The following is a 25,561-nucleotide window of genomic DNA, read 5'->3' as shown; positions in this document are numbered from 1 at the left end:
GCGTGTGCCACTCGAGAGAAAAAATATCGATAAAAATATATATAAAGCGTTGATAGAGAAAGATTTCTCTCGTTGTCTCTCTCTTTCTTTCTTTTTGTCTCGTCTACCTGTTTCATTTTTCCCCTCGTCACTGTGCTTGTACACTCGTTTGTCGCATATAGGAATGAAGAAATGAGAAAAATATGTAACGAGCTGAAGTAAAAAGAAGCAATGTTAAGTTTTAGATTCTGGACAGAAAAAATGTGAAATAAAACTACTACAATGGACTCTGGCATCACTATTTTAAATTGCACAAGCGCACTCACGTGTGCCTCCGAACTTATACATCAAAGAACATCTTTGAATTGCTCCAGGGACTAAATTTTTCGCCGAGGCAGACGCGTACCATCCCTGCGTATGCACGAACATTCTGCTGCTTTTTCGTAAATACGATAAGCTGAGAATTTCTCAAATTCAAAATATTTACGGTCCAGACGGCGCGCGTAATATTGCCAGGCGTTACTATTCACATACTCTTCCACAGGCGAATGTTGAATTAACGTCGCCTTGATAAACTCCAGACGCTTATATAAGCCCGTCGAGTTTCCCTCTGCCACCTTCGTGAGCCGGGGCTGCTGCTGCTGCTACGTTGCATAATACTCGCGCTCAGGCCGCGCTTTGCGTACTTTATACATACAACACAGTTGGCGCGCGAAAAACTGCGACTCGGGAAATTAAATGTACGAAGATTATAGGACAGCTTTGGGGAGAGGTGAAAAAGGGACGCGAAGCGCTGCGCCGCTACCGCGGCAAGGCGCTACGTGGGCTCGGTGAATTATTGGGGGTAGCTTAGCCTGCCTCTGTGTATGAGTGTGTGTGAGTCTCGCCCCTTAATGGAAACCTATAGATTTTCGCAAGATTCAAGTGTATACGAGATTTATGAAGCTTATAATTGCGTTATATTCAATTCAGCATCGCGTCGTTTGGTTCACGCTTTTTTTTGTGTGACTATGGCACTGCAAACCGGAATATTATAACTCGCCTTCGGTATTTGTTAGATTGAATTTTCTGTGGACGATTTTTGATTATATATTTTCAGAGATTTATTCTGCATGAAATTGAATCGATTAAAATTTACTAATGAACACGTTTTTTTTATTCAAATAAAATGTTAATACAATAATTATTAAAGGTACTCTACAATGATCTTACATGACTAGTTCCAAAATATTCTTAAAAATGTAACACTGTAAATTATGTTATTTGCATTCATACATCCTATGACTATCCTTCATTGACGAGATGTTTGCCAAAAGTTGGTGCAATGAAGAAAAATTCGAGTCCATTTTTCAGTAAATTCATGCCTGACTCAACGCCCATTTTACCAGTCTGCTTGATACTGCCAATAGTTTCCCGAATAGAATCTTTCTGTTCATCATATGTTTTGACGTATGCTTTGCCGAGACGAGTTTTAATTCCTTTTAATAGACTATGAATCAAATCGATAGACTAAAAAAATCATCAAAATAAGTACAGTTGTTTAAAAATGATTCAGAGAAAAGATTGATAAAGTTCGTTAAAATCTTACTTCAATGGGCAGCGTTATAACAGGTTTTTTGGTGGTTGTAACTTGAGGTACCACAGTTGTAGGCTCGTTGGTGCTTTTTGGAGCTGTAGTGGTTGATGGTACTGCAATTGTAGTCGCTTGAGTAGTTGTAGGTGCAGCCGTCGTTTTCGGTTTCTCGGTTGTAGGAGCTTGGGTAGTCGTGGATGCTTCAGTCACTTTTGAGACCTCAGTAGTCGTTGTTGACGTCTCAGTCGTAGGGGCTTGCGAAGTTGTCACGGCATCGCTTACTTTTGATGCTTCGGTCGTTGGAGTTTTGACTTCTTCGGCTTCAGTGACAACATTAGCCTCTGCTTCAGGATTAGATGCAGAATATGCGGCACTTTGAATTGTTTGTTCACTTGGTTGATTCATGGTTATCGGCGAACCTTTTACCTTTCCGATATTTTGCACTTGTGTTTGCATAGAAAGCAAGAAATTTCCAAAATTAATTGGTGACGCCTAAAATGAACCATTTTTAAAATTAATACTTTTGAAAAATGTTATCGATGAAGAAGAAAAAATTTTTTACTGTTGTTAGTGCGATGCCAACTAAAAGAAACGTGGTACTTTTGAGCAACATGGTAGAAATGTAGAATTTTTAGACGAAAATCTGTGTACAAGGCTAGTTCTGGGTGAGCTTGACACTGATTGATAAACTGTTTTGTTATACGTTTATATATGAATTTTAATCTCAAGGCATTGACACTTTTTTATGGTGTCAATTTCATCAAATTTTTATGATTTGTTTACACACACAATATCTTTTGCCTTGAATTAACAACTTTCTCTATCTATATTCCATACAAAAGTTATCTATATTCACTAATTTTACTCACTTAGATATTTTTAGCATTATAATATTGAGAGGTTTATTAAAAAACACCACAACATCCGTATTTAAAAATAATTTTGTTTTGATTGTGATTAAATGATGACTACGCACTATATTTTTTAACACACTTTTAACGTGACACAATTTTTATTGCAGTTATAAAATGTATAACAGTTTTTTCTATTTTTGTTGCAGAACAATCAGTTAAATCAGTTAAAAATGATAAAAACATTATTTATTGGCTGCAGCTTTTACACCATGCTCTTATCTTACTTTTGGCTTTTTTTTTGAAACTGACTAAGATAAGCTGAAAATAGAAAGTACACGAGATTCACCACGACTATATTTTAGTATTTACTTATTTCAAATGAAGAAACGATAATGGAAATAATTTTACATTTGTTTCAAAAAATTCATCTAGTAAATCATTTTTGACGTGTTTATTATACTTTGATCAATATTCCAAGAATTACTGTGATTTTGAATAAATTTTATTCACGTTTTTCTGATAATTTTACGGTTCATGTACGGTCATTGACCTTCATAAAATGATTATTCAAGTTTAAAGTTCATTGCCTGAGTTTATAAATACAATAATTCAAAACATCCGTACTCCTTTTAAAGTTATTAAGAACTTATTGAAAAATTGTTCTTCAATTTAATAGTATACATCATGCAATTCAGATAATTTATGATGGTAGTATTAAATAATTTAGACGAGTTTTTTGATTTTTATGGATGATTTTACATCAATTTCATAATTTAATAATTATTAAATTAAGTATATGCGATCGTATTTTACACTTTAGAATATTTTTTTAAATTATTTTGTGAATGATTAAAGCTAAGCCTTTGCCTGAATGATAATTTTTTTATTTTTACTGTATCACTAAGATGTCCACTTATTACATGTGTACATGCATTCCCCTCAATGGTCCAGGTCTCTCACTCTCATCGCTTGGCAGTTCTTTGCTCTTTACGTCGAAACCCATTTATATATACAACGTATACTTCGTCTCAGCCGATCGGACATTGGCGTTTATTCCATCGCAAGAGAGGGAGAGAATCAATTGGCAAAGTAGCCCTTTATACATTACCGACCCTTCGCATCGTGGATATATATACACAGATATATATGAACGAATGCCGAACATTTATTCGAGGGTGTCTGTCGAATCGAGGGATTCGTTTTTTCGATCGTTCTCGATCACTAACTCCAGAAGTGTACGCTGCGCTTCTGCTATTTTTGTAATAATAGTAGGAGGGTGTATAGGTAAAAATAGTGGAAGTAGATGCTGTATACTTTACGTATGTTTGGATGCTGATTAGAAGTTACAATGACTTTATGGATAGTCGAATGACGACCTTAAACCGATTAAATTATATATTTTTCCTCTTTCAAATGATTAGGAATGGTTTTTGATTGAATATTATACGTACAAATAATTTTGAAACACCTTTGCTTTCATACACTTAAGGCGTTTAATTTAACAGCTCATAATGTAAACACTCATAATGTATTTACGTTTTAAGCTTTTGCAGAATTCAATGCCTTATAGTGTACACTTATTTTTTTTATTTTCAGTAGAAAAATCTTCAATTTCGCTTGTTGAACGCAAAAAAAATTTTTTATTTTGAATTTATTGCACAATGCTATTCATTTTCACGTACTCTTGCGCGCTGGTCGTTTTGATAAAACTGTCAAATTATTTCGACTTCTTGGAAAACTAAAAATATAACTCACATAGAGCACATGGAAGTTGCTCATGCACAAAGAAAAAAAAATTTTTCAATTAATTGACGTGCATGCGCATGTATACTTGTGCTTTTACTCTCGTCGTGTATGAGCGAGAGGCATGAAAATAAATGTATACATTGTTTCACTCATCAAAATTCAAAGCAATGTTATACAATTACTCGGTAATTTTCGCCAACAATGAACTCAACGCAAAACAACTTTACCATAGACTCGGGAGTTCTTCGAAGCTTGACTCGCCTCTCTCTCTCTCTCTCTCGCTGGCTCTCTTTCTCTGAAATTCTGGAGAAATTCCATTTATTATTTTGGTTTTCCATTTAGTATGACGTAACAGCAACAGTAGGGCCAGAATGTTTCATGCATACAATACAGTCATTTTACCCGTATAATAATCTCGATGCCCTGCATTTCAATTAATGTAGTTTATGTATATACTGCGCACACACATATAGACGTGTCATGCATGCAATGAACAAACGAGAAATATATCGCGTATGAGTCGCTGCTACTACTGCTCACGATCAAAACTAAAACATTCGCTAATATTCGCTACATTTCCGTGCTTGGATAGATATAAACAAGTGCGTGTGTATCCGTGTAGCTCTGCCGCACTTAAACATATGGGTTAAGCCATAGTTAGCGTGACGATCGAAAAAAATTTTTTTTTTGAACTATGTTCTTTTGAAGAGTACATTGAAAAGTAAAAATCTTGAAAATTTCAGCCCTCTAGATCCAACCCTCTTGGACCTTCAGGGCCTTAAAGATGAATTTTCTTTTTATGGTGTTTATAATACTTGTAATTCTGATTTTATGAGGTTGATATGAAAAAATTCTTAAATCATGGTTTTTAATGTAAAATTTGATGTAAATTCGAATTTGTACTTATTAAGCATATTTACAACCTCAGAACCACATTGAAATGATAAAATAGCTGAAAATAGCATAAAAGGTCAAAAATAAATGTGTTCGTCTCCTTCAATTAGGCCAATATTGTAATATGTCCATCGACTAATCCAAAACTCTCTTTTCCTAAATTTTAGCCATTGGCAGACAAACAGACTTCATTATTGAGTTAGATATGAGCCAAGAAGCATGGTTTTTCCATGAAGATAGGAATTTTTCGATAAGAATTTTTTCATATCAACCCCATAAAATCAGAATTACAAGCATTATAACACCAGAAAAAAAATTCAACTTTGAGGCCCTGAAGATCCAAGAGGTTTGGACCTAAAGGGCTGAAATTTTCAGGATTTACACTTTTCAACGTATTCTTCAAAAGAATATAATTTAAAAAAATTTTTTTTTACTATCAAGCTAACTATGGCTTAGCCCATATGCACGCAGATGACACGGTTTTGCATAGATGCATGGTTGGGAATAATCAATTACAACGCTTAAATAAACCTCGGGTTCGTTACCGGCAGCTTGAAAGACGATGTCACTACGAATCTTAACGCGATCCTCACGTGCGTCCACTTTAAAATGTGCTTTACATAACGAAATAATTACACATATAAGAATTAAGAGCTCCTTAATTTAATCATGAAATCGAAAACGTCACTTTGTCACTTTAGCAGAGCCATCGTCACTCATTCAAAACTGAGAATGTGCATCATTGTACTGCGGTAGATAAACGAAAGAATGCAATGGAATAATCAGCTTATTTGTGGGGCAACTTCATTTATGTTTCTGCCAAGTAAAATCGATTACATTTTAATCATCTATATTATTCATTGGCATGGGGCACGCAACATCGCGTCGAGCGGGGTTATTTTGAAATTTGAATTCAGTCAGAATCGCAAATTTCAGTTTACGCTTTTGCAAATTACGGTTAATGCGATTCCACTTTAATTATGAAAGTTCAAAACGCAAAAGAGGAAGACAGAGAAAGATATTTAATTATATGTTTTATACGGGGAATATTATGTATATTTGAATCAGAGTTTCAAAGCACTGATTCTTTGTTAAATAAAAGATCACCCACGTTTCTTTTGTTAAAAAGGCTGATAATTCGATGAAATATGATAATTAATAAAGCTTGTCACTCATATTTATCCACAATAAAGTTAATCCTTTGCCATTTTAATTACAATATTTCGAGCAGTCTTGGATGTGCGTATATGAAAAAAATTAGTAGATATCAAATGGGTGCATCAATGTTTCATCGTTAAATATCGCCTGAAGCAAAACAATCATCCGCGGCAATGTAAGCGTGTAACGTTACAATCCATTCGGTGTTCTTGACTGCTGCTGCTGTTACTCTTGCTGAACGCGTAATTTGAACGAAACGAGCTCATGTTGGTGTATGCGAGTAGGAAACGCAAAAACATACGGACAAATTTTCACATCGAAGAATTCCCGCTGGGGGTGCCGTTCGGGCCAATGTCGGTACTATTATGCACCGTGTATATCCTACATGTGTATACATTTTATGCGTGTATGTGTACATATTATATTGCATTATACACAAGTGCATTTATGTTCGCGTTTCTATATTGGTATATATATTTATATACATGGGTCATATCACAAAGAGTTGATAATTCAAAAAATGAAATTGAAAAAAAGGGTATGTACTCTTGAAGAGTACATTGAAAAATGAAAATCCGGAAAATTTCAGCCCTCTAGGACCTTCTGCTCTTGGATCTTCAGGGTCTCAAAGTGGGAATTTGATATAGTTTTTTTTTAATTTTACATGTTTCTAGGTCTTTTGACAGCTGAAGGATTAGTTTTGATTTTCAACCGATGACCAAAATTTATCAGAAGTTGTATTTTGATGTATCGATGAACATATTACAATATTGGTCTGATCGCTGGATACGAACATGTTTGTTTTTGGCTTTGAGAATGATTTTTAATAATTTAGGGATTTTGAGGTTATAAATATGATTTTTGACAACAAATTTGAATTCCTCATCAAATTTTACATTGAAAATTACGTTTCAAAATTTTTTTATATTCACCCCAAGAAATCAAAATAAAATTTGAAAAATCAAATTCCAACTTTGAGACCCTGAAGATCCAAGAGGGATGGTCCTAGAGGGTTGTTTCAATTTCATTTTTTGAACTATCAACTCTTTTGTGATATGACCCATATATATAAATGCGTGTTTGGAGGTGTGCACTTCGCACACGTTACGACGAGCGAAGAGCAATTTCGAGCGAAGCCACGTTCAGGGAATTCGACAATGTCGTTGCCTCGCGTGAAGTATATTTACGCTTTCGCGTATGTGGGAGCCCTTTAGGATTTATTTCTAGATGAAATATGAAAAAATTACATGTCATTCACAGCCTTGAATCTTATAGAAATTATTAGCATGGGAATCTGCGATTTTCATGGTCATCGATATTTCCAATGTCTTTTTTATCTACTTCGATGAAAATGTTAATTTTTATTGGCCATTGAAAAGTAAAGCGGTTAAATTTTACGAAAAAAATAAAAATCTTTTATTTAATTTGTTTCTATCTCAATAGATAACGACACCCTTTCGAGTAATGAGCGCAACAACATTTACAGCCATCGATTCTATAAATGCATAAATGCAACGAAGCACAGCTACATATGTACGAGCGCAGACACGCTTGCACAATCGGAATGTTTTTGGGGTTTCGTAATTGCTTGGGAATTGGCCCCGAGCGCGCAGTCATCGCAGAGAGCGCATAAATACGCTTGAACATGTATACGCTAGCCGACCGTAGCCCGATAACGACTATATTTCATCGGATAGCCGTTAGAGTTTGAATAATTAATACTGCGTTATACTTTGCTGGCACCGGTAAAGCCATTTCGTTGAGTTTGCTTCGCGAGGGTCGCGGGCAGGGCGTATTATAAATATGTGCAGATGAAACGAAATGTGCGCGAAACCGTAAAGGAAACGAGAGAAAGAGGATCGGGCCGAGGAAAGAGTGTTATTGCAGTATGATGAGGGGTTTTGATGAGGTGCTGCAATTGAAATTCTTCGCTGATGAGAAACAAAGTATCGCATGCCCAAGCAGCGAGATTTACATGGCTGAGCTTTTACGTGCCGCATGTTTACGAGATTAAAGAGATTGCGGACATGGGCTTTTAAAGTAATATGTGCCCAAAGCGTTCACAATTGCTTTGTACCTTTTCGAGGTTAGAGTCGAGCGTCTCTGAGCTTTTCATCATATTTTGCAAGAAATTTCATTTAATTCGGTTTAGATTTGGTTTCCAATAGAATAGAACAGATTATTATATTCTATCGCAATTTTTATTTTGTTTTAGTTTGAAATGAGTTTTGATTTTACTTTCAAGAATATCAACTCAATTGACGTACACCAGCTGACTTAGATACTCGGACCTCGAAAATTCGCGATCGATTAGTCGCTTCCTTTACGTTTTTTAAACAATAGCGTGTAACTACAGTTTCACGACGTGCATTGCACTTTGAAGGAAGTGACTTATCGATCGCAAATTTTCGAGGTCCGAGTATTTAAGTCCGCTGGTGTACCACGCTTGCGTTGATTGGCAAACTTTAAACACATAATTTGAAGTCAACAAATAAGAACTTGAGATTTTGCTGAACTCAGTTTACAATACCCCATTTTTAGAGAAAACTTAAACATTGTAACTCTTAGACAAGTTCATGAAACTGCACTGACGTAACTTCAATAGATCTCGCAAATAAATGTTTCACTGCAAGACGCACTGCGCATGAAAAAAATGAAGCCCAATTCATTTGCATGCTTTTATTCAGATAAAAAATAACGATGATGGCGCATTATACACATCAGATATCGTAACGCAGAGGTAAGTTTTTATTCTGTTTTTGGGCACGCGCACCAATACACATATATATATGTGCAAGATAAAAGAAGCTTACGCGCCTGCACACTCGCAAACACTTAAGCTTCCACTAATGAAGGTCGTCTCGAAGAGCCTTAAACACGAAGTACGTTCTTACGACCCTTCCTGAACCCTCTGCACTATACATATAAATGTATAAACTGGCATGTGTGTATGTTGTCCGTGACAATGCAGACGAAGCTGCGGTCTTTTGACCCTCGGCAGAGAAGGGAGTAACGCACATTGTAAAAATGAAAAAAGTAAGCATGGAAGCAGAAAAGGCCATTATATATTTTTGCACGAAACTGAAATGCAGTTGTCCACGTGAGTAAGGTTGGAAGTATTTAAAAGTGAATTTTTTGCAATCAAGTGTCAATTTTATTATTGATAATTTTTCCATAATAGAATGATTCTGCAACCACATTTTATATTCTGGGCTCATTTACAGTATTTTGTAAAAACCACTTTCATTTCAAATCAAGCTGCAGATAGTCGTGATTTTTTCATCGTGCATCAAAAAGAATACGTTAAAAAAAGCGCTTGTCTTAGGTGGATTAGGAACAAATGCATTGCCACGTATGCATTTGACTACTATTATCGTCATGAATTCTCGTAAACCAAACGTTTATTCTGCTCAAGCCACATGTATACGCTTACAAAGCACTACTGACCACCTCTCGGACTATCGCTGGCTGAGTACGTATATGTATAGATTGCTTCAAGCTCTTTGTATCTCTCACGCGTTACGTATAGCATATATGTATAGTTGGTTTCCTTACTCCAGGGGTAACAATACACGTTGCCTTGCACAAGCACCGACACACACGCAGGCGTATACACCGATATCGAACGCGAACACATCGTGCATACAGAACTTCCTGCGAGGCAACCCTGCACACGTTGCCTCCAACCTGTGCGTGTACATAATAGGAACGAAGGAGCTACCTAGACCAGTCCAATCAATTGGCTGTGCAGCCACATGTACGTGTGCATGAGAGCGAGTCCCTCGATCGTGTGGATGAGTGTGCGAATATACTCACACGTACACATGCATAAAGAGAGAAGGAGGGAGGTAGAGAGAGAGAGAGAGAGAGAGAGAGAGAGAGAGAGAGAGAGAGAGAGAGAAAGCAGGCAAGTACAGAATGAAAGATGTCTAATTGCTCGCATGCATCAAGTCTTGTAAATCGCATTTCTCTTCCTCTGTCTCTCTATCTAGAACCTGGCCTATACGTACGCGTGAGCCGGAACCGCGCCTGCTGCCGAAAGGGTGCTGGTTCTGGGACACGCTCGCCCTTTAGCCAACGTTTTGGACAACTTCGAAAAGTGTTGTTGTTGATGTCGTTGCACTTCTACTGCTACTGTTGCTGTGTTAATATTATAGCTTTAAGACAAAGATTATAAGGGTGTGAGAAACAAGTACCAAGAACGTTAATTTTCGTGGAACGGAAATTTTCGTCAGCAAGATTTCAATTAATATAATTCAGCCTTGGGTACATATTATGGGCTAAGCCATAGTTAGCATGATGGTCAAAAAAAGTTAAAAAAATTATGTACTTTTGAAGAGTACATTGAAAAATGAAAATCCTGAAAATTTCAGCTCTCTAGGTTCATCTCACATGGATCTACAGGGTCTTAGAGTTGAATTTTGTTTTTCTAATATTATTCTCGTTTATGATATTTAATGTACAATTTGATGATTAAGGGTCAAAACACATGGAAATGTAGAGAAAAAAGATGTTATTTGACCCTTAATTTGCTCTCAAATGAAGTCTGTTAGTCTGCTAGTGACAAAAATTTAGTTCAAGTTGTATTGTTCTCTATCGATGAACGTTATCCCAATGCACGTATTTGTACTCGAGGTTGAGAGAAAGAATGCGACAAGTCGGTTGATTGCAATGAAGAAACTCTCGCGTGCCTTATGCGTACGAGTACACGTACACGCAGGAAAAAATTAGCATGCTATTTTGAAAATTTGTCCCTTACTCGACAATGACCACATAAATCCTCCGACGCAGGAAAAGCTCTCTTGTATCTTAGAAAACATTTACATTTACATTTGTACAATAGTATTTTTATATTTTTTGAAGTCGATCCTCTTTACGTTATTCACTGCATTTTATTATCGTTAGTCTAATTGCAAATTAATGCCAAAAAGAAAATATTAAAACTTTATAAAATGAAGCTTCGTAGTTTTTTTTTTGCATGGATGATTTAATTGAGTGAAATTTTGAAAATTGGTGTCCTCGAAGTCAAGATTCTGGAAAGTCATAAGAGATCTATTTTTCTGAATTTCGTGTAATAATAGAGTGAGTATTTATATACAAAAAGATGCAATATTGGTAATTAATAAAACTTGAGTAACGTTTTTTTTTTCTATATACAATACGTATTAGAGAAGTAGAAATAGTAAGACTGATCGAGAGAGTAACATATAAGACTATATACTCTTAGGTATATATATAAACGATTATAGTCTGAGGCGGGAGAGCATAGGTGCACACTATCGTAACAGCAGTATTGCCCGCGGGTGTACTATATGTATTAGAGTTTGGCAAACAAAGACAAGCGAGGGGGCTCACGAATGTATCTGTAATCAAAGATCGATACAGGATGTGCTATTACTAACTCTGACTATTAGCAAGATAAGAACAGTTAAGTTAATGTATATAGGTGAGCAAATTCAAGTATAACCGATTCGATTGCGCATCGCACATGAAGTAAGACGTCCAATAGATATCAAAATGACTTGATAATTAATGGACTCTGGCGTAGCGTAGTTACATAAATAGTTGGATGTAACACTTTATCTGGAGCTACTTGTAATCCTAATCTACCAATAAATTGTCAAACCATTTAAAGTTAAAAAAATTAATATTTCTAAATCATCCCACAAGTTCCTGTTATTCGCAAAAAAAATCAAAATAATTCTTGTTATCTTTCACGTGGATGTTATAAATTTAATTACTTGATTTAGACTGAATCAAAATTTTGAGAAGTTTAATACTTTTTTTTTTAAATTTGATTATGAATGATTAATGATTTATTATTAAGGGGGGGGGGGGGGGGGGGGGGNCGGGGGTATGGTCCTGACCTCAAAAAATTTTTTTTATGGTTTTATTTGATTGTTTATGCTTTCAAGAGTATTCTGTGAAAATTTCAGCCCAATCTGAGAAAAATTGACGAAAATATTGAACTTTTAATTCAATTACTATTTGCAATCTGTGGCATTTCCCGTCAATTCATTTTGTTCAGAAAATTCGTTATAAATAAAAAAATTTTCGGAAAAATCGAAATATCTCTACGTCAGTTCCTGCTCAAAGGGCTTATAAAGAACTATGCAAATTTTCAAAAGGATCGGTTGAATACTTTTTTAGTTACGTTTCTCACCGATTTGAAAAATCTTGACGTATAATGTTGTATCTTTGAACTGCAATTCCTCGAAAAGACATTTTTCAAATCGGTGAGCAACGTCACTCAAAAAGTATTCAACCGATCCTTTTGAAAATTTGCACAGTTTTTTTATGAACCCTTTGAGCAGGTACTGACGTCGAGATATTTCGATTTTTCCGAAAATTTTTTTGCTTATAACAAATTTTCCGAAAAAAATGGTCGATTTTTCATGTCTGGAAGCAATTTTAACGTTTTTTTCAACTTCAAAATTACGTCAAAATTCGAAAAATCACTATAAATGAAAAAACTCTTCGTCAGTACCTGATAAAACTCATAAACTAATGAGGTAATTTTGCATTTTTCGTTTCAGATGATTCTGTGAAAAGTTACGTTTCTCACCAGAATTTTCACGACTTTTCCGTAGATTTGCTCTCAAAGGTCCAAAAATGGAAATTTTTTGATGAAATTTTCACAAAATACTCTCGAAGTCATGTACTTTCACATGTACATTGTACAAATAAACTTTTTTTTTACTAGTAAAAAAAAATTGAAAAAATTGAAAAAAAAATCGATAAATCAGCACCATACCCCCCCCCAANCCCCCCCCCCCCCCCCCCTTAAGGCGAGTCATACACCAATTCTCTCTTGTGTAATATAAATTAAAGTTTAATGTCACTTTTATATATGATCGAGTGAATTATTTCGACACCCAGACTTTTATTCCTAATTACAGCACCTATTGATTTCGCCGGATCATTCGCTCGCATCCCGAGGGCGAACGGTTACAAGGCATCTTTGATATCTATAGTTGCCATGTAAGCATTCCTTTCGATGAGCCCAGTGACCGTTTTGTAGCTTTCCATTTTGAAATGGTCTGTCTTAATAAACTCATTGAGCTTTTTCAGATTCAAAATAAGCCTTGGGGACTTATCCGCCTTAGGTATAATAAAAATAGGCAAGATAAACTGACCCTCACATGGTTTGCATTTGACTATTGCCCCTTTTGAATACAATTCGATTATTTTTGCTGAAATCATATGCGATTCCTCTGCTGAAAACTGTGTTTCAGACGGGCAGTAGTTTTGAAAAGGCTTGTTTTGCCATGGAATTTTTACTCCTTTTATCCAAGATAAGATTGTACCATTTGAGGTGATAGTTTCCCAATTATTATAAAAATGTTGCAGACGGCCTGCGTGGAAACTTACATTTTGACTTATCGTCTCCTCGAGGAGTAGTTCTCCTTGTAGTTTGAATCCTTGATTCTGCTGTTCCCCTGATTCTTCGCTGTCTGCCGTCCTTGCCTCTGCGAGCGGTAAGATGCAGAGGTTTGCTTGTGCCCGCTCGGAGCAGTTGTATTGAAGTTCTTCGATTTCAGCTGCTGGAGCGGGTCCTTCAAGTTTTTTGAAGCGCTAAGGGCAGACTTTTTCGCCAAGGACTGCACGTCCTGCGTCGTAAGCTTCGACTATTTCAATTTTTCGGTCAAGTCCTTGCCGAACAGATTTTCATCAACCTCTGTAGAGGTCAAGGCATCCTCCATGGAAGTATTAACATTCGCTGCAATTAGACTCCTGCGTGTAGCCGTTTCTTCATAAATTGTGTCAACAATCAAGCGTGCAGCATCGCTCATACACTCTATATGAGTGAAAGGTCAGAGTCGTTGTTTCTCTCCAACAGTGAAGACCAGGCTTTTGCTATGCAAGCGACGCTGGATTGTAACTTCTGCTGCTTGGCGACGATCCGTTGGTCTCTGTTCTTCGTGGCCTCGTTGACAGCGAGGCTTACCTCCTTATGCAAGGCAGGAGGGTCTAAAAATGTGCAGTTGTCCGGAATCGGATACTTTTTCTGCAGTTCTGCTTTTCCTTCCTTAGGCAAGACAACTTTAACGATATCAGACCAACGATCAACGATGGACTGGTGTACCTGCGCAGCGAATACACGCTTTTCGATTATACGCTCTCCGATCATTCACGTTCATGATGTTTTTGCTCAGATTCTCATTCAGATTAGAGTCTTTCGTGAGATTTTGAGAAGATGAGGCCCTCTTGCTTTCTTGCAACTCATTGCCTGTCTTCTCAGCCTTGATGTTCTGCACTGCTCGATGATTGTTGTTTGAGGTTACGGCATCATCTGGTGATGCTACCTCGACTCGGCTAGGCGTCTTTGATTTCGACTATTTCGAGCGGTTACCTGTTACAACAGATATGAAAACACAGGTTAGAGCCTGAGTTTTCTTAGAATATGTGATTCTAAGCGGTGAGCATGAATTAGGTTAGGCCTAATTCGCGATATTAACCGCGTCACCTTGTGTGGATTGCATCACCTCACACGTAGACTGCGATGTTCAGGAGAATCGCAACACTGTAACTCAGTAAGGATTTAACACAAAGACATACGTTTACTTTTCTCCGATGTACGTGAGTTGAATGAAGCCCTTGAAGTAGACCGTGACCGACGTGGAGATGGCGAACGGTGACCCGAAGTTGAGCGACGTGGAGATGGCGAACGCCGACGCCGACCGTGAGCGCGAACGCGATGGCGAGAGCGGTGGATAGGTTATGTCCTTCCGAGAAGGCGATCGACGCCAATGTTGTCTCTTACTCTTCTTTCTATCCATCTCCTCTATCACTCTCATTACCTTCCTAGCGAACAATTCCTCCTCGTCGTCCGAACGATTACGTTTATGACTTCTCTTTCCCATTTCTAAAAAAAATTGAACAAGAATTCTTGGTGGTGTGGCTTCTCTGACACACAAAAAAAGAATGACTCAAGAACGAGACGCAGCGCCACAGCAAGCGCGTGCGATTTTTACGTTGAAGGTGTGGTAACTCTGGAGGCAATCAAATGGACTACCATGTGATCTGTGAAAGAGGAGGCGCGCGAAATACAATTGATGCATGGATGCCAGGTTCTATAGTTACATTGCTATCTTTTAGCAGTATTTGCTTCATAATTTTAGTATCTACTAATGTATATAAACCCATGTCTTGATCATAAAACACTCCCTTGCATTCAGATGTCTTTTCTTTGTTTTTCTCAAATACTATTTGGTCATCTTTAATTTCACAAAGTTCTCTAAATTTATTTTTGTGTTCTTATTGTAACTATTGTTTGTACAAGATAATATTGTTGAAATTGTGTTTGTAGATTCTAAAGGTGAGTAAACTATCTTATTGGATGTGTTATTATGTACTAGTGGTGAATTAGCTGCACTGATGGTAGTTGACGTTACTTTTGTGTTAGAAGTTATTAGTTTTCTTTTTATAGTAGTATTTAAATGTTGCTTATGTGTTATCAAAGAACTTTTGCGAGAAAGATACAGTGTGTTTGTGTTAGAAAGGATTGGTGGACGACATGTTTGAAGGCAATACAGCTTATAATGTGACGGATAACCTGTTACAAAACTTGGGTTTTTTTCCTCAATGATAAAGGTTCAAAAATCCCTTCTACCAGATGTATTTATCTGGGATTTTTATTTGACACGGTAAATATGAAAATGGAATTGACCTTAAAGAAAAGAAAATATGCTTAAGCTCATTAAATAATTTGGCAAGAAGAAGTCAGGAACTATACGAGAATACGCCCAGTTTCTTGGCTCTCTCATTGCTTTTTGTCCAGCTATGGAATACAGCTGGGTGTATACAAAGCGCTACTAAAGAAGTAAAGATTTTATCGATAAACCGTATGAGATGACGATATACTCGGACGCCTGTTTATCGGGCTGGGGTGCGGTTATGCACAATCAAAAAGCACACGGTTTTTGGAAAGACGAAGAGCACGATAAACCTTTTAGAACTAAAAGCAGCTTTTTACAGTCTTAAATGTTTTGCTAGTTCTGCACACAATTGTAAAATATTATTACGGATTGACAATTAGGCAATATGGCGAAAATTCGGCTGCGAGATGACAGCAGCGTCGCAGGTCAAGTCATGCGCAGATGCATGCTTTTCGTGACCGGGCCATCTCGATAGCAGTAGATATTTTTCAGTGCGACTAATTGACAGTTCATTCTGAATAAAAAAATAAATATGAAATAAATAATAAAAATGAACTGTAGTGTTAAAAATTAAAAGGGAAAAAAATTTTCAAAAGACCCTAAATTAAGGAAACAATGGTTAGAAGCAATTAAAAGACTAAACTATAATCCAAGTGCATTAAACATTTTTAACCAACTGATATTTTTACAAAAAACGAGTGAAGTCCAAAAAAGATCAATCCCACCCTTTATTGTTTTCACATATCCTTTCAGAACAGAAAGATATTCCCAAATTTATCTACGACATTACTTTGAAAGAATGAAGCTCGCTCGGCGGGGCGCGCGGCGCAGTGGCGGCAGCGGGCAACTTTTTCTTTGCTTTAAAAGTGTGGTAACAGTGCACATCTAAGGATACTACCATGTGATCTCTTTTGGAGGAGGCGCTTGTATAATCAGAATCGAACTTCACTCGTGGAGTTCGTTCGATTGTACAATTACAAGATAAAATTATTATGGAAATTAAAAAAAAAAACATTGGTCTCGTCGTAGGGTATATTTGAAGATTCCATTTCTATAATTGAAATTTTTTCGAATTTTCATAAAAAAAACTGCATCAGTTTCAAGTTATCATTCGTCCGTTGTAACTGTTTCTAGTGGTGTGAAACAGGTTCAAAGGGTAAGCCGATAAATAACGAACAGTCAAATTTAATAATCTTCACCAGCAGTTATTTGTAATTTTTGTGCAAATTAAAAACCAATGAGTTTATTATAATTAATTTTAAGATAAAAAGGAATTTTTCGACGACAATAAAGTGTAACGCCGAAAATTGAAGCATACTTCACGTGACGTTCATTCGAATGCAAGTTGCGCCAAAAGTCATTCATTAAATAACAGCAACAAAGTAAAAAATTCACTACTTTATATTGATTTATTTTGTCATTCAAATAAACTACATTTTTATAAAATAAATTATAGGATCTCTTGTACGTAAAAGGGATGCAAGTGGCATGTTTTCGATGCTTAAAAAGATCGAATAATTGCCGGTTCGGCGAATGGTTTTTCTCAAAGTTTCCCTAAGAATACCCTTCCTTAATTTACTTATAACCAGCGATAGTCAAGCCAAAAATAGATAAAAATGATCATTTGAAAATAAATATGAATGATACTTGCGATGTCAGGATATTAAGGTATGGTATAGCTTCTCTACTACAAATGAATAATAAAACCGAGAGAGAAATGATGCTCTCGAGCTCAGACTCGTGCACACTTGTTCGTTCACAGATTCATTCGTTCTCTCGCTCACGGATATAGAGAGCAAAAGAGAGAGGACCATCGCTTTTTATAGAGAAGAATTAAATGAAAAATAAAAATATAAAAAAAAAATAAAAATATAATGAAAAATAAATATAATAAATTTTTTTTTCAGTGAGCCCGTTCTAGCATTACCCTCTATCACTTTCGATAATGGTTTATATGACGATGTAAGCTATTAATTACTGGATATAATGTCGACTAAAGAGTCTCTCACGATCGGAAACTATAATGCTCCGGAACATCCAATTTTGATCAAGCATTACTTTTATCTATATTCAAATGATTATTCGTCACTGATTTCACCTGAATGGAATTTTTTGTGACGTCATCGACAACTTTGGTAAAATTAATTCTACCAGGATATGGAATGCTACGTCTATAATTACCGAAGAGATTCGTACTATAATGAGTTTAGCAGCGGACAACACCGACATAAAATGGCCAATGCACAAACTGAGTAAAAATGAAATTAAGAGATATGTATTTTTACCTTATTTGGAGGATTATCATTGGACGCTGTATGTTGTCGATACTTTGGAAAAAAAATTAATGCATTTGGACCCGAAGAAGTTTGAACGTACAGCCAAAGAATTTTTGAAGACAACTAAAAGAGCGTGCAATAGTCGAGGTGGAAATGTTCACAAAATAAAGTGGAAAATTTCGCCTTTCCCGGAAAAATACCATTTACAAAAAGATAACGTCCACTGCGGCGTTTTCGTTATGCATTTAATGGATGTGATTGGTTCTAATAAACATTTTGATGATAGTGATGATAGTGATACACCATTCGATCCAGTTAAATGTAGGACTGATATCGCTCGATAGTTCTTAGAATTTTCCGCGAGCATGAGTAATACATGCATTTTTTGCTTTAGAGATAGACCTGACCTTCGTCGCTGTATTTCATGCCGTCGTCCATTTCACAGTATATGTATTTTGAATAGTATAGATGAACAATTAATTCAAAATTTTTTAACCCACCAAGATTTGCGATGTACACGCTGTCGTATTTATTTAAAACTATGATTTATATTATTCTATTTGCAGAACATTATATAATCTATTTATATTCATTACTATTAAGTAATTTAATAAACTTACTCTTTGCATAAAAAATTTTTTTTATTATTTATTATATTACCATTACATGTATGATCACGATGAATTTGTAAAAAAAATTCACAGCTCCAAAACTCTGCATAAAAATATTATTATTAATCCTAAAATATGTTTCGTTCAGTAAAACAAAATTTTTATAATAAAATACTAACTACTGATCAATATAATATTTTGAATTTCGCTGCTGGGATGTGTATGAGTGGGACGGCATTATAGCTTTAGCGCTTCGATCCAACAGATCTGATTCTTCTAAGAAACAAACGATCAACGATATCGATTCATTCACCTTCTTGGTTGAAATTATATTCCTTTGTGTGTGTGTATGTGTGTGTGTTTTTTTTCCTACTTCACCCCATTCGGACACTCACCGGTATCCGCCGCTAGGCATTGCTTCGGTGAGGCCGGCGTTATTTGAGCACTTACTACTAACTACTTCTATGTTAGTCGTTGTTTTTCCATGCATCCTCCAACCGTCGCATAGTGATATGCGACGATTAAGGGTTCAGGGACTCATCTTTTTTCTACTTGGTGAACCTCTGATCCTGCGCAATGCCATCGTCGATTGTCGTATCCCCTTTTTCAGAGCCGTCTACTGCGTGGTCAGATTGCTGGCATCTCCTCCTGAGTTAGACATCTTTTAGAACTCACTGTCTAGTGCCATCTTGTGAGTGTGGTTCTGGCTTCTGCCGCCGATGGCAAGTGCCCCATTTGCTCTGTTGGCTACATCTTGTGAGTGCGGTTCTCGCTTCTGCCGCCGATGGCAAGTGCCCCATTTGCTCTGTCGGCTACATCTTGTGAGTGTGGTTCTCGCTTCAGGTGCCATCATGCGTTCCAGCAGATTCTTGGCTCCAACATCGGGCGCCCTCTTGTGAGTGTGGGTCTCGCTTTTGACTTCATCATCGGAGTGTTGTGCTCCATCTATTGCCAGCCTTGTGAGTCCTCGCCTCGGGCTCCTTACTTATGTTCATCCTATTGCTTCCAGCTCGGACAGTGATCGGGGTTTTTTACCGCTTCGGAAGCTGATGACATAGCCCGGGTCTTTTTTTTTAGTGGTACCCGCTCCACCTCGGGCACGGGCTCAACCACACCAGGCGAAAAAACGCCATCGAAAATTCGCCATGTGGGGATCGAACCCACGCCCTACGGCACACCTTGTATCAGCAGGCAAGAACTATACCCACTGAGCCAGGGAGTGTTGTACAATATGGGTTGTGGAGGGGACGATTTTGAACGAGTCTGCGAGTTTTTGCAAAATTTCGCCGACATCGTAAACGTTCATTTAGTCAGAGCAGAAACACGCTTGACCGTCACCCGACTGATTTATGACGAGTGACCCTAAGGAGGGTCGATGTTACTTGTTGCCTCTTAGTTTACAAGTTTTGCAACCTCTACGTTTAGTCCTGAGAAGGACTAGTTTTGATGCAGGCTGTTAATTTGTGCAGAAGGACTGGCTGTGACCAGCGGTGACCAGCTATGACCGATGTTGACTGGCTGTGACCGATTTTGACCGTCATGGAGGTGATGGTCGGATGGACGATGACGTCGTTGTCGGCTGGGGCTGCTTGGCTGTCACATGCCTCGTGAGAGTGGAGTGACACAAATGCCGATCACTTTTCTGTCCAACTTGTAACAAGTCGAACAGTCAAAAGCTGATTGAATAAGGTCGAAAGGCACTTATACTCGTACTCTAAACTCGACCTTTTCTCATGCGGGTACGACTTTTTTCTGGCGCCGCGCCACCTGGCGTCCGAGTCGGAAACTTGCAAAAGTAAAAAATGGGGAAAGGTTGTGAAATGACAAAGCGAATGTGTTTTTTTGTAAATTAGACCAAGTTCACTATTGAATGAAGTCCCTAGGTCGCAACTCTCAAGAGCTGGTCGCCGCGAACGCGAGGACGAGAGTCGATGTGCTCTGGCTGGCAGCCGAGAGACGACTTCACTCTGCGTGGGCGGGCGCCTCGCTTATATAGGAAGCGAGTGCGCGCTGATTGGCCGTCGGCGCAAAGGTGGGGACGAGGGCTGCTGTGTACGTCGCCAGAGTGGGGACGCACGCAGCTGTGCACGTCGCTCGAGTGGGGACGCACGCATTGGTGTGGCAATAGGCCTGCACACTTAAAATGCATAGCGGCACATAGCGACGCATAGCGCCGTCGCTGTGTATTATTATAAACAGTTTTCTGCTAGTTTTGACAGATCTTTGTTAGTAAAACACATTTGTCGTTCTAGTAAAATTAATTATCAGTAGAATTCAGTTATTGAAAAGCTTAGAAGAATTAAAAGATGCAATAGCTCAATTATCTGATGCATATCAGTTTGAAAAAAGCAAACGATGGATAAACCGAAAGTGGCTGGTACGTCCTTTTCACGAACACAGATCCTCAAAAGGATTTTTTAATGTTTCTTTTAAAGAACTTCAAAATGACGAGGAGCTATTCTTCAAAAGTACGAGAATGGACAAATTAACTTTTGAATATTTATTTTCATTGGTTGAAGTTGTTATTAGACCGTTAAGAAATAGAAAGAATAATGTCTCGCCTAAAGAACGGTTGTTTTTAACTTTAAGGTAAAATTAAACTTATACTACACAAATTATCATTAAAAGTTGTGTTTATCCAAATCTTTATATATCAAATAATTTTTCAGCTATTTGGCAACAGGCGATGACATTTTTTCTATTGCTGTGAAGCACCGAATAAGCGAAACGAGTGTTTTAATTATAATTAAAACTACTTGCTGCGCTATAATCTCAGTATTGGCAAATACATATTTGAGAACTCCTAAAAGCATTGTTTGGAAAAATATCGCCAAAGGTTTTCAAGCATTTTGGAATATGCTAAACTGTATCGGCGCTATTGATGGGTTGCATATACCGATAGTCGCTCCTGCTAATAGTGGCTCTTCTTTTTTTAATTATAAAAAATTCAACAGCATCGTACTATTAGGTATATGCAATCATCGTTACGAGTTCACATGTGTCGATATTGGATCTTGTGGGTCAGAAAGTAATGGTGGCATTTTGAATCGTAGTCTTCTGGGAAAAGCATTAGCTGAAAAACAATTAAATATTCCAGAAGAGCTCAATAATTTTCCCAATAGCACGATGAAATCGCCATATTACTTCGTTGGAGATGCGGCTTTTGGGCTCAACAATAACATGATGCGCTCGTTTCCTGGAAGGCATCTCGAAGAGGGCAAAAAGATTTTCAATTACCGATTGTCAAGAGCTCGTAGGTGCATTGAAAATTCTTTTGGAATTTTAAAAACTAGGTGGAAGGTGCTTGGAGGAAAACCACTACCTTTTAGCCCAGATGACGTTACGAATATCGCAACGGCCTGTGTTTGTCTACACAATTTTTTGATGGCACGCACTCAAAGAAGTGTTAGGCAATCATATTGTCCAGATAATTTTGTCGATACAAGTATAAATGGACGTATTGTGGAAGGGCAATGGAGGCAAGAAGTTAATGTTGACCGAAATTCTCTTCCGCCTTCGGAAGATTCACATATTGAAAGCGCATATGTAATGAGAGATAATCTAAAAACATATTTCAACAGTCCTGAAGGAGAAGTACCATGGCAAAAAGATATGATAACCAGAGGAACGTACAGAGATTTGATGTAAAATATGTATAATTATAAGAAATCTTGAAATATATTTACACTTACACATTCTATTTTATGTTTAATAAACCATATGGGCGAAAAAATACATGATTTGGTATCATTATTTATGTATTAAAAAAATTATGAAATATGATTTTTTCACTAATTTATTGTATATTTTTTAAAAGTTTAAATACGGTTTGTTCTATGATTTATTATTCATTTTAAATTTCCCCGCCTCTCTCTCTCTTTTGGATATGCAGTTAGGGGTTACGGTTCAAGTTTGTGTGGCAAATTTGAATGATTGTCAATTATTCAGTGTATCTGGGCTGCATTGTATTTTTGTGAGCAATCAAAATAAAGCAATAAAAATTTTAAAATGTCGCTAGAAGGTGTTGATGAAAACGTTCAATTAACCGAAAAAGAAAGTACCGAATATTTTTTAGATTTGATAAAAGAAAGGCCGTGTATCTGGAACTTGAATGATCGAGATCATAGCAAACAATTTGTTGTTGAAAATGCAATGGAAGAAATTGCCTTCATTTTACAAGATACAGGTAAATAAAAGTAGCAATTGATTGGGTAAACTGACAGTATTAGCAAAAGTATTAAATTATTCATCTCAAATTGTACACCATAAACAATTTCTCGGCTGTGATATTATTGAAATCAAATACATTTTAGCGAGTATAGAGGAAAACTAACAGTTTCAGCAATAATGCGTGAGGAATTGTAACTAAAGTAGTTTCAATCTTTCAGTGCAAAATTGTGAAAAAAATGGTCAAATCTAAAGGCCTCGTCCAATGCAGAAAAATCGATGCAAGTTAAAGAAAGTTTGAGCGGAGCAGCAGCTTCAACAAAAAGAGTATGGCCATATTTTGCACAAATGCATAGTTTTATGAATTATAAACGACCTACTATAATGTAAATTATAAATTCGAGTATATATGGATCTAAAATAATACTTTTTTAAATTTGATTTTGGCACTTTTTTATCATGTACTACAACATACCAAAAGCGCGTCAACATCGATGACATACGTGCGGATGAAAATTTAAACAAGTATTATTTTGACCCATATTTATAAATTGTTAGAAAACAAGTTACAAGTTAAATTATTTATAATCATTTACAGATCTTTCACTAACGTGAGCACTGATGAAAATGCTGGCATTGCACCTCGTAAAAAAATAAAAAAGCAAACCATTAATCCTATGGAAAGCGCCATTAATAGTGTCAATGCTAGCGTAAATAAAATTATAAATGAGGTTAATCAGCTCAACCAGAATACTTCGCCCGAAAATACAGATATTGAAGCTGCAATTGGGAACGTTATTTTCCTTAGACTACAGCAGCTTAGTCCAAAGAGTGCTAAGCAAAAGAGGAAAGCAATGATGAGAATTCTATATGAAAACTCATCTGATTCAGAGTAAAAGAATACAAAAGTACTTATTCCTTACGAAAAAATCCTATTGAAAAATCCTACTAGTCTAGGCGCTGAGGGGCCGGTTTTGTATGCATTGGAAGGTCCTAAAAAAACGAAGTGTATTTCTACTTATTTTGACCTGCTGAATCCGAATTGTTAACTCTCCCCTCGCTGGTCGGATGGTCGAGTAATTTGTTATAAACAAATTAATTGTTTATACGACTATAACTCCTAAACGATTGAATTTTCATTTTATTGTACACAAAAAGACAAAAATTTCATTTTTTTATTCGTCTTGATAATAAAAATGACGATATTGCATAAGGTCAATGCGTAGAGCTTGGACTGCTGCGTCCGTATATCATTCATTTACCACAATTTTTCACTAACAACATCTCCGGTTCTATTGGTCGTATCAAGACGAATAAAAAAAGGAAATTTTTGTCCTTTTGTGTAATAAAATGAAAAAAAAAATTATTTTGGGAAAAATTCAATAGTTTAGGAGTTATAGCCGTATAAACAACCAATTTGTTTATAACAAATTACTCGACCATCCGACCAGCGAGGTGAGAGTTGAAAATTCGGATTCAGTGGGTCAAAATACGTTGAAATACACTTTGTTTTTTGTGGGACCTTCTAATACATACGAAAATCCTTCAGCGTCTAGACTATACAGACAATTCTGCTACAAAAGTTCTGCGGGATTTTTCAATAAGACTTTTTTATAATGGTATTTATTGTTACTTATTTCTTTGTTATAAAATGTACGTAAAATTACATAAAATATTTACACATTAGATATAGATATAAAATTTTATTGTACATTAACATTGTTTTATAACATAACAAATTAGTATTAATAAATTCAGCCAAATATTTCCAGCATAATCTTTTGAATAAATTTATTTTTTTTTTCTTGATCCTTCATTCTACGTAGTCTAGTGGTGATCAATTGTGAGAGATCTTTACTCTCATTATCACTTTCTTGTTTTTTCTTATTGTTAAAATCATGGTTATTTAATGCTGAAACTGGTGTAGTTTTTTCAGGTTGGTCGTTCAAAGATAAACAATTAGTTATATTTCTAAGCGGTGTGTTATGGGCAGTTTCATTTTGCACAATGGCGTTAATGTTAAAATTATCATCATTATGTATACTGAGATTGATGGAGGTACTGGAATGATTCGGTCGCTCAAAGTTACAGTTTTGGTATTATTACTAATAGGTAAATTAGAAGAAACATCATTTGGCAAAGTGGACATCTGAAATAAAAATAAAATCATTTTTAGTAAACACACCAATATTAATTAATGATAATTAAAATGTATTAACCTGGTTGTTCATTTGAGACCCACTGCAGCTTTCTTGAGTCATGGGCAGTTCAACGGTCCTCACTCGCTAACGCTCGTTCGATATTTTAGATTTTTTGCGAAATTTCTGATTTAGATTTTAAAAAAAGTACTATAATAGTAGTAGTACTATAGTAGTAGTAGTACTTTTTTTAAAATCAAAAACAGAAATTTTGGAGATTCTAGCACTTTTTCTGCTTCATCGCGTAAAATATAAGATTATTATATAATAAATTAAAAGTTTATCTTTTACCGCAGAATCCTGAATAATACTTCCAAATTTCTCAACTCTGAATCTGGAAATTCAATTTCAATCATTGAGTCATTGACAACTTGTGTATCATTATTGGTAGTTTTCTTTGGAAGATTCACATTTTTCTTTGAGACACTTGAAAAAGAAAAATCACA

General features: G+C 36.4%; 2 protein-coding genes across 2 annotated transcripts; one reads left to right on the top strand and one right to left on the bottom strand.

Moving 5' to 3' along the window:
* Nucleotides 1–1,263: 1,263 nt before the first annotated feature.
* On the bottom strand, nt 1,264–2,198 carry LOC111693873 (mucin-5AC-like). The gene is made up of 3 exons (XM_023459886.1): nt 2,115–2,198; nt 1,568–2,044; nt 1,264–1,488 (listed from the first exon to the last, which is right to left on the bottom strand). Exons 1-3 carry the CDS (start codon nt 2,163–2,165, stop codon nt 1,264–1,266), a joined length of 753 nt encoding a protein of 250 aa, XP_023315654.1. The 5' UTR covers nt 2,166–2,198.
* An 18,907-nt stretch (nt 2,199–21,105) lies between these two features.
* LOC111693872 (protein ALP1-like) lies at nt 21,106–22,398 on the top strand. Its single transcript, XM_023459885.1, has 3 exons — nt 21,106–21,127; nt 21,186–21,339; nt 21,420–22,398. Exons 1-3 carry the CDS (start codon nt 21,106–21,108, stop codon nt 22,396–22,398), a joined length of 1,155 nt encoding a protein of 384 aa, XP_023315653.1.
* The last annotated feature ends 3,163 nt before the right edge of the window (nt 22,399–25,561 follow it).

Source organism: Trichogramma pretiosum, unplaced genomic scaffold (assembly GCF_000599845.2).
Source record: "Trichogramma pretiosum strain Unisexual culture from Peru unplaced genomic scaffold, Tpre_2.0 scaffold16, whole genome shotgun sequence".
In the NCBI taxonomy this organism is placed as follows: Eukaryota; Metazoa; Arthropoda; class Insecta; order Hymenoptera; family Trichogrammatidae; genus Trichogramma; species Trichogramma pretiosum.
Note: the sequence above shows the minus strand (reverse complement) of the source record. Positions and strands in the feature narration are given on the sequence as shown.

Bases quoted from the DNA above. Each gene is read 5' to 3' on its own strand.
- LOC111693872 (XM_023459885.1), top strand. From the start codon at position 21,106: ATGGATAAACCGAAAGTGGCTG. The intron at 21,128-21,185 runs GTACGTCCTTTT...TTTCTTTTAAAG, and splicing joins GGATAAACCGAAAGTGGCTG to AACTTCAAAATGACGAGGAG. The intron at 21,340-21,419 runs GTAAAATTAAAC...ATAATTTTTCAG, and splicing joins CGGTTGTTTTTAACTTTAAG to CTATTTGGCAACAGGCGATG.
- LOC111693873 (XM_023459886.1), bottom strand. From the start codon at position 2,165: ATGTTGCTCAAAAGTACCACGTTTCTTTTAGTTGGCATCGCACTAACA. The intron at 2,045-2,114 runs GTAAAAAATTTT...GGTTCATTTTAG, and splicing joins TTGGCATCGCACTAACAACA to GCGTCACCAATTAATTTTGG. The intron at 1,489-1,567 runs GTAAGATTTTAA...TGATTTTTTTAG, and splicing joins TTATAACGCTGCCCATTGAA to TCTATCGATTTGATTCATAG.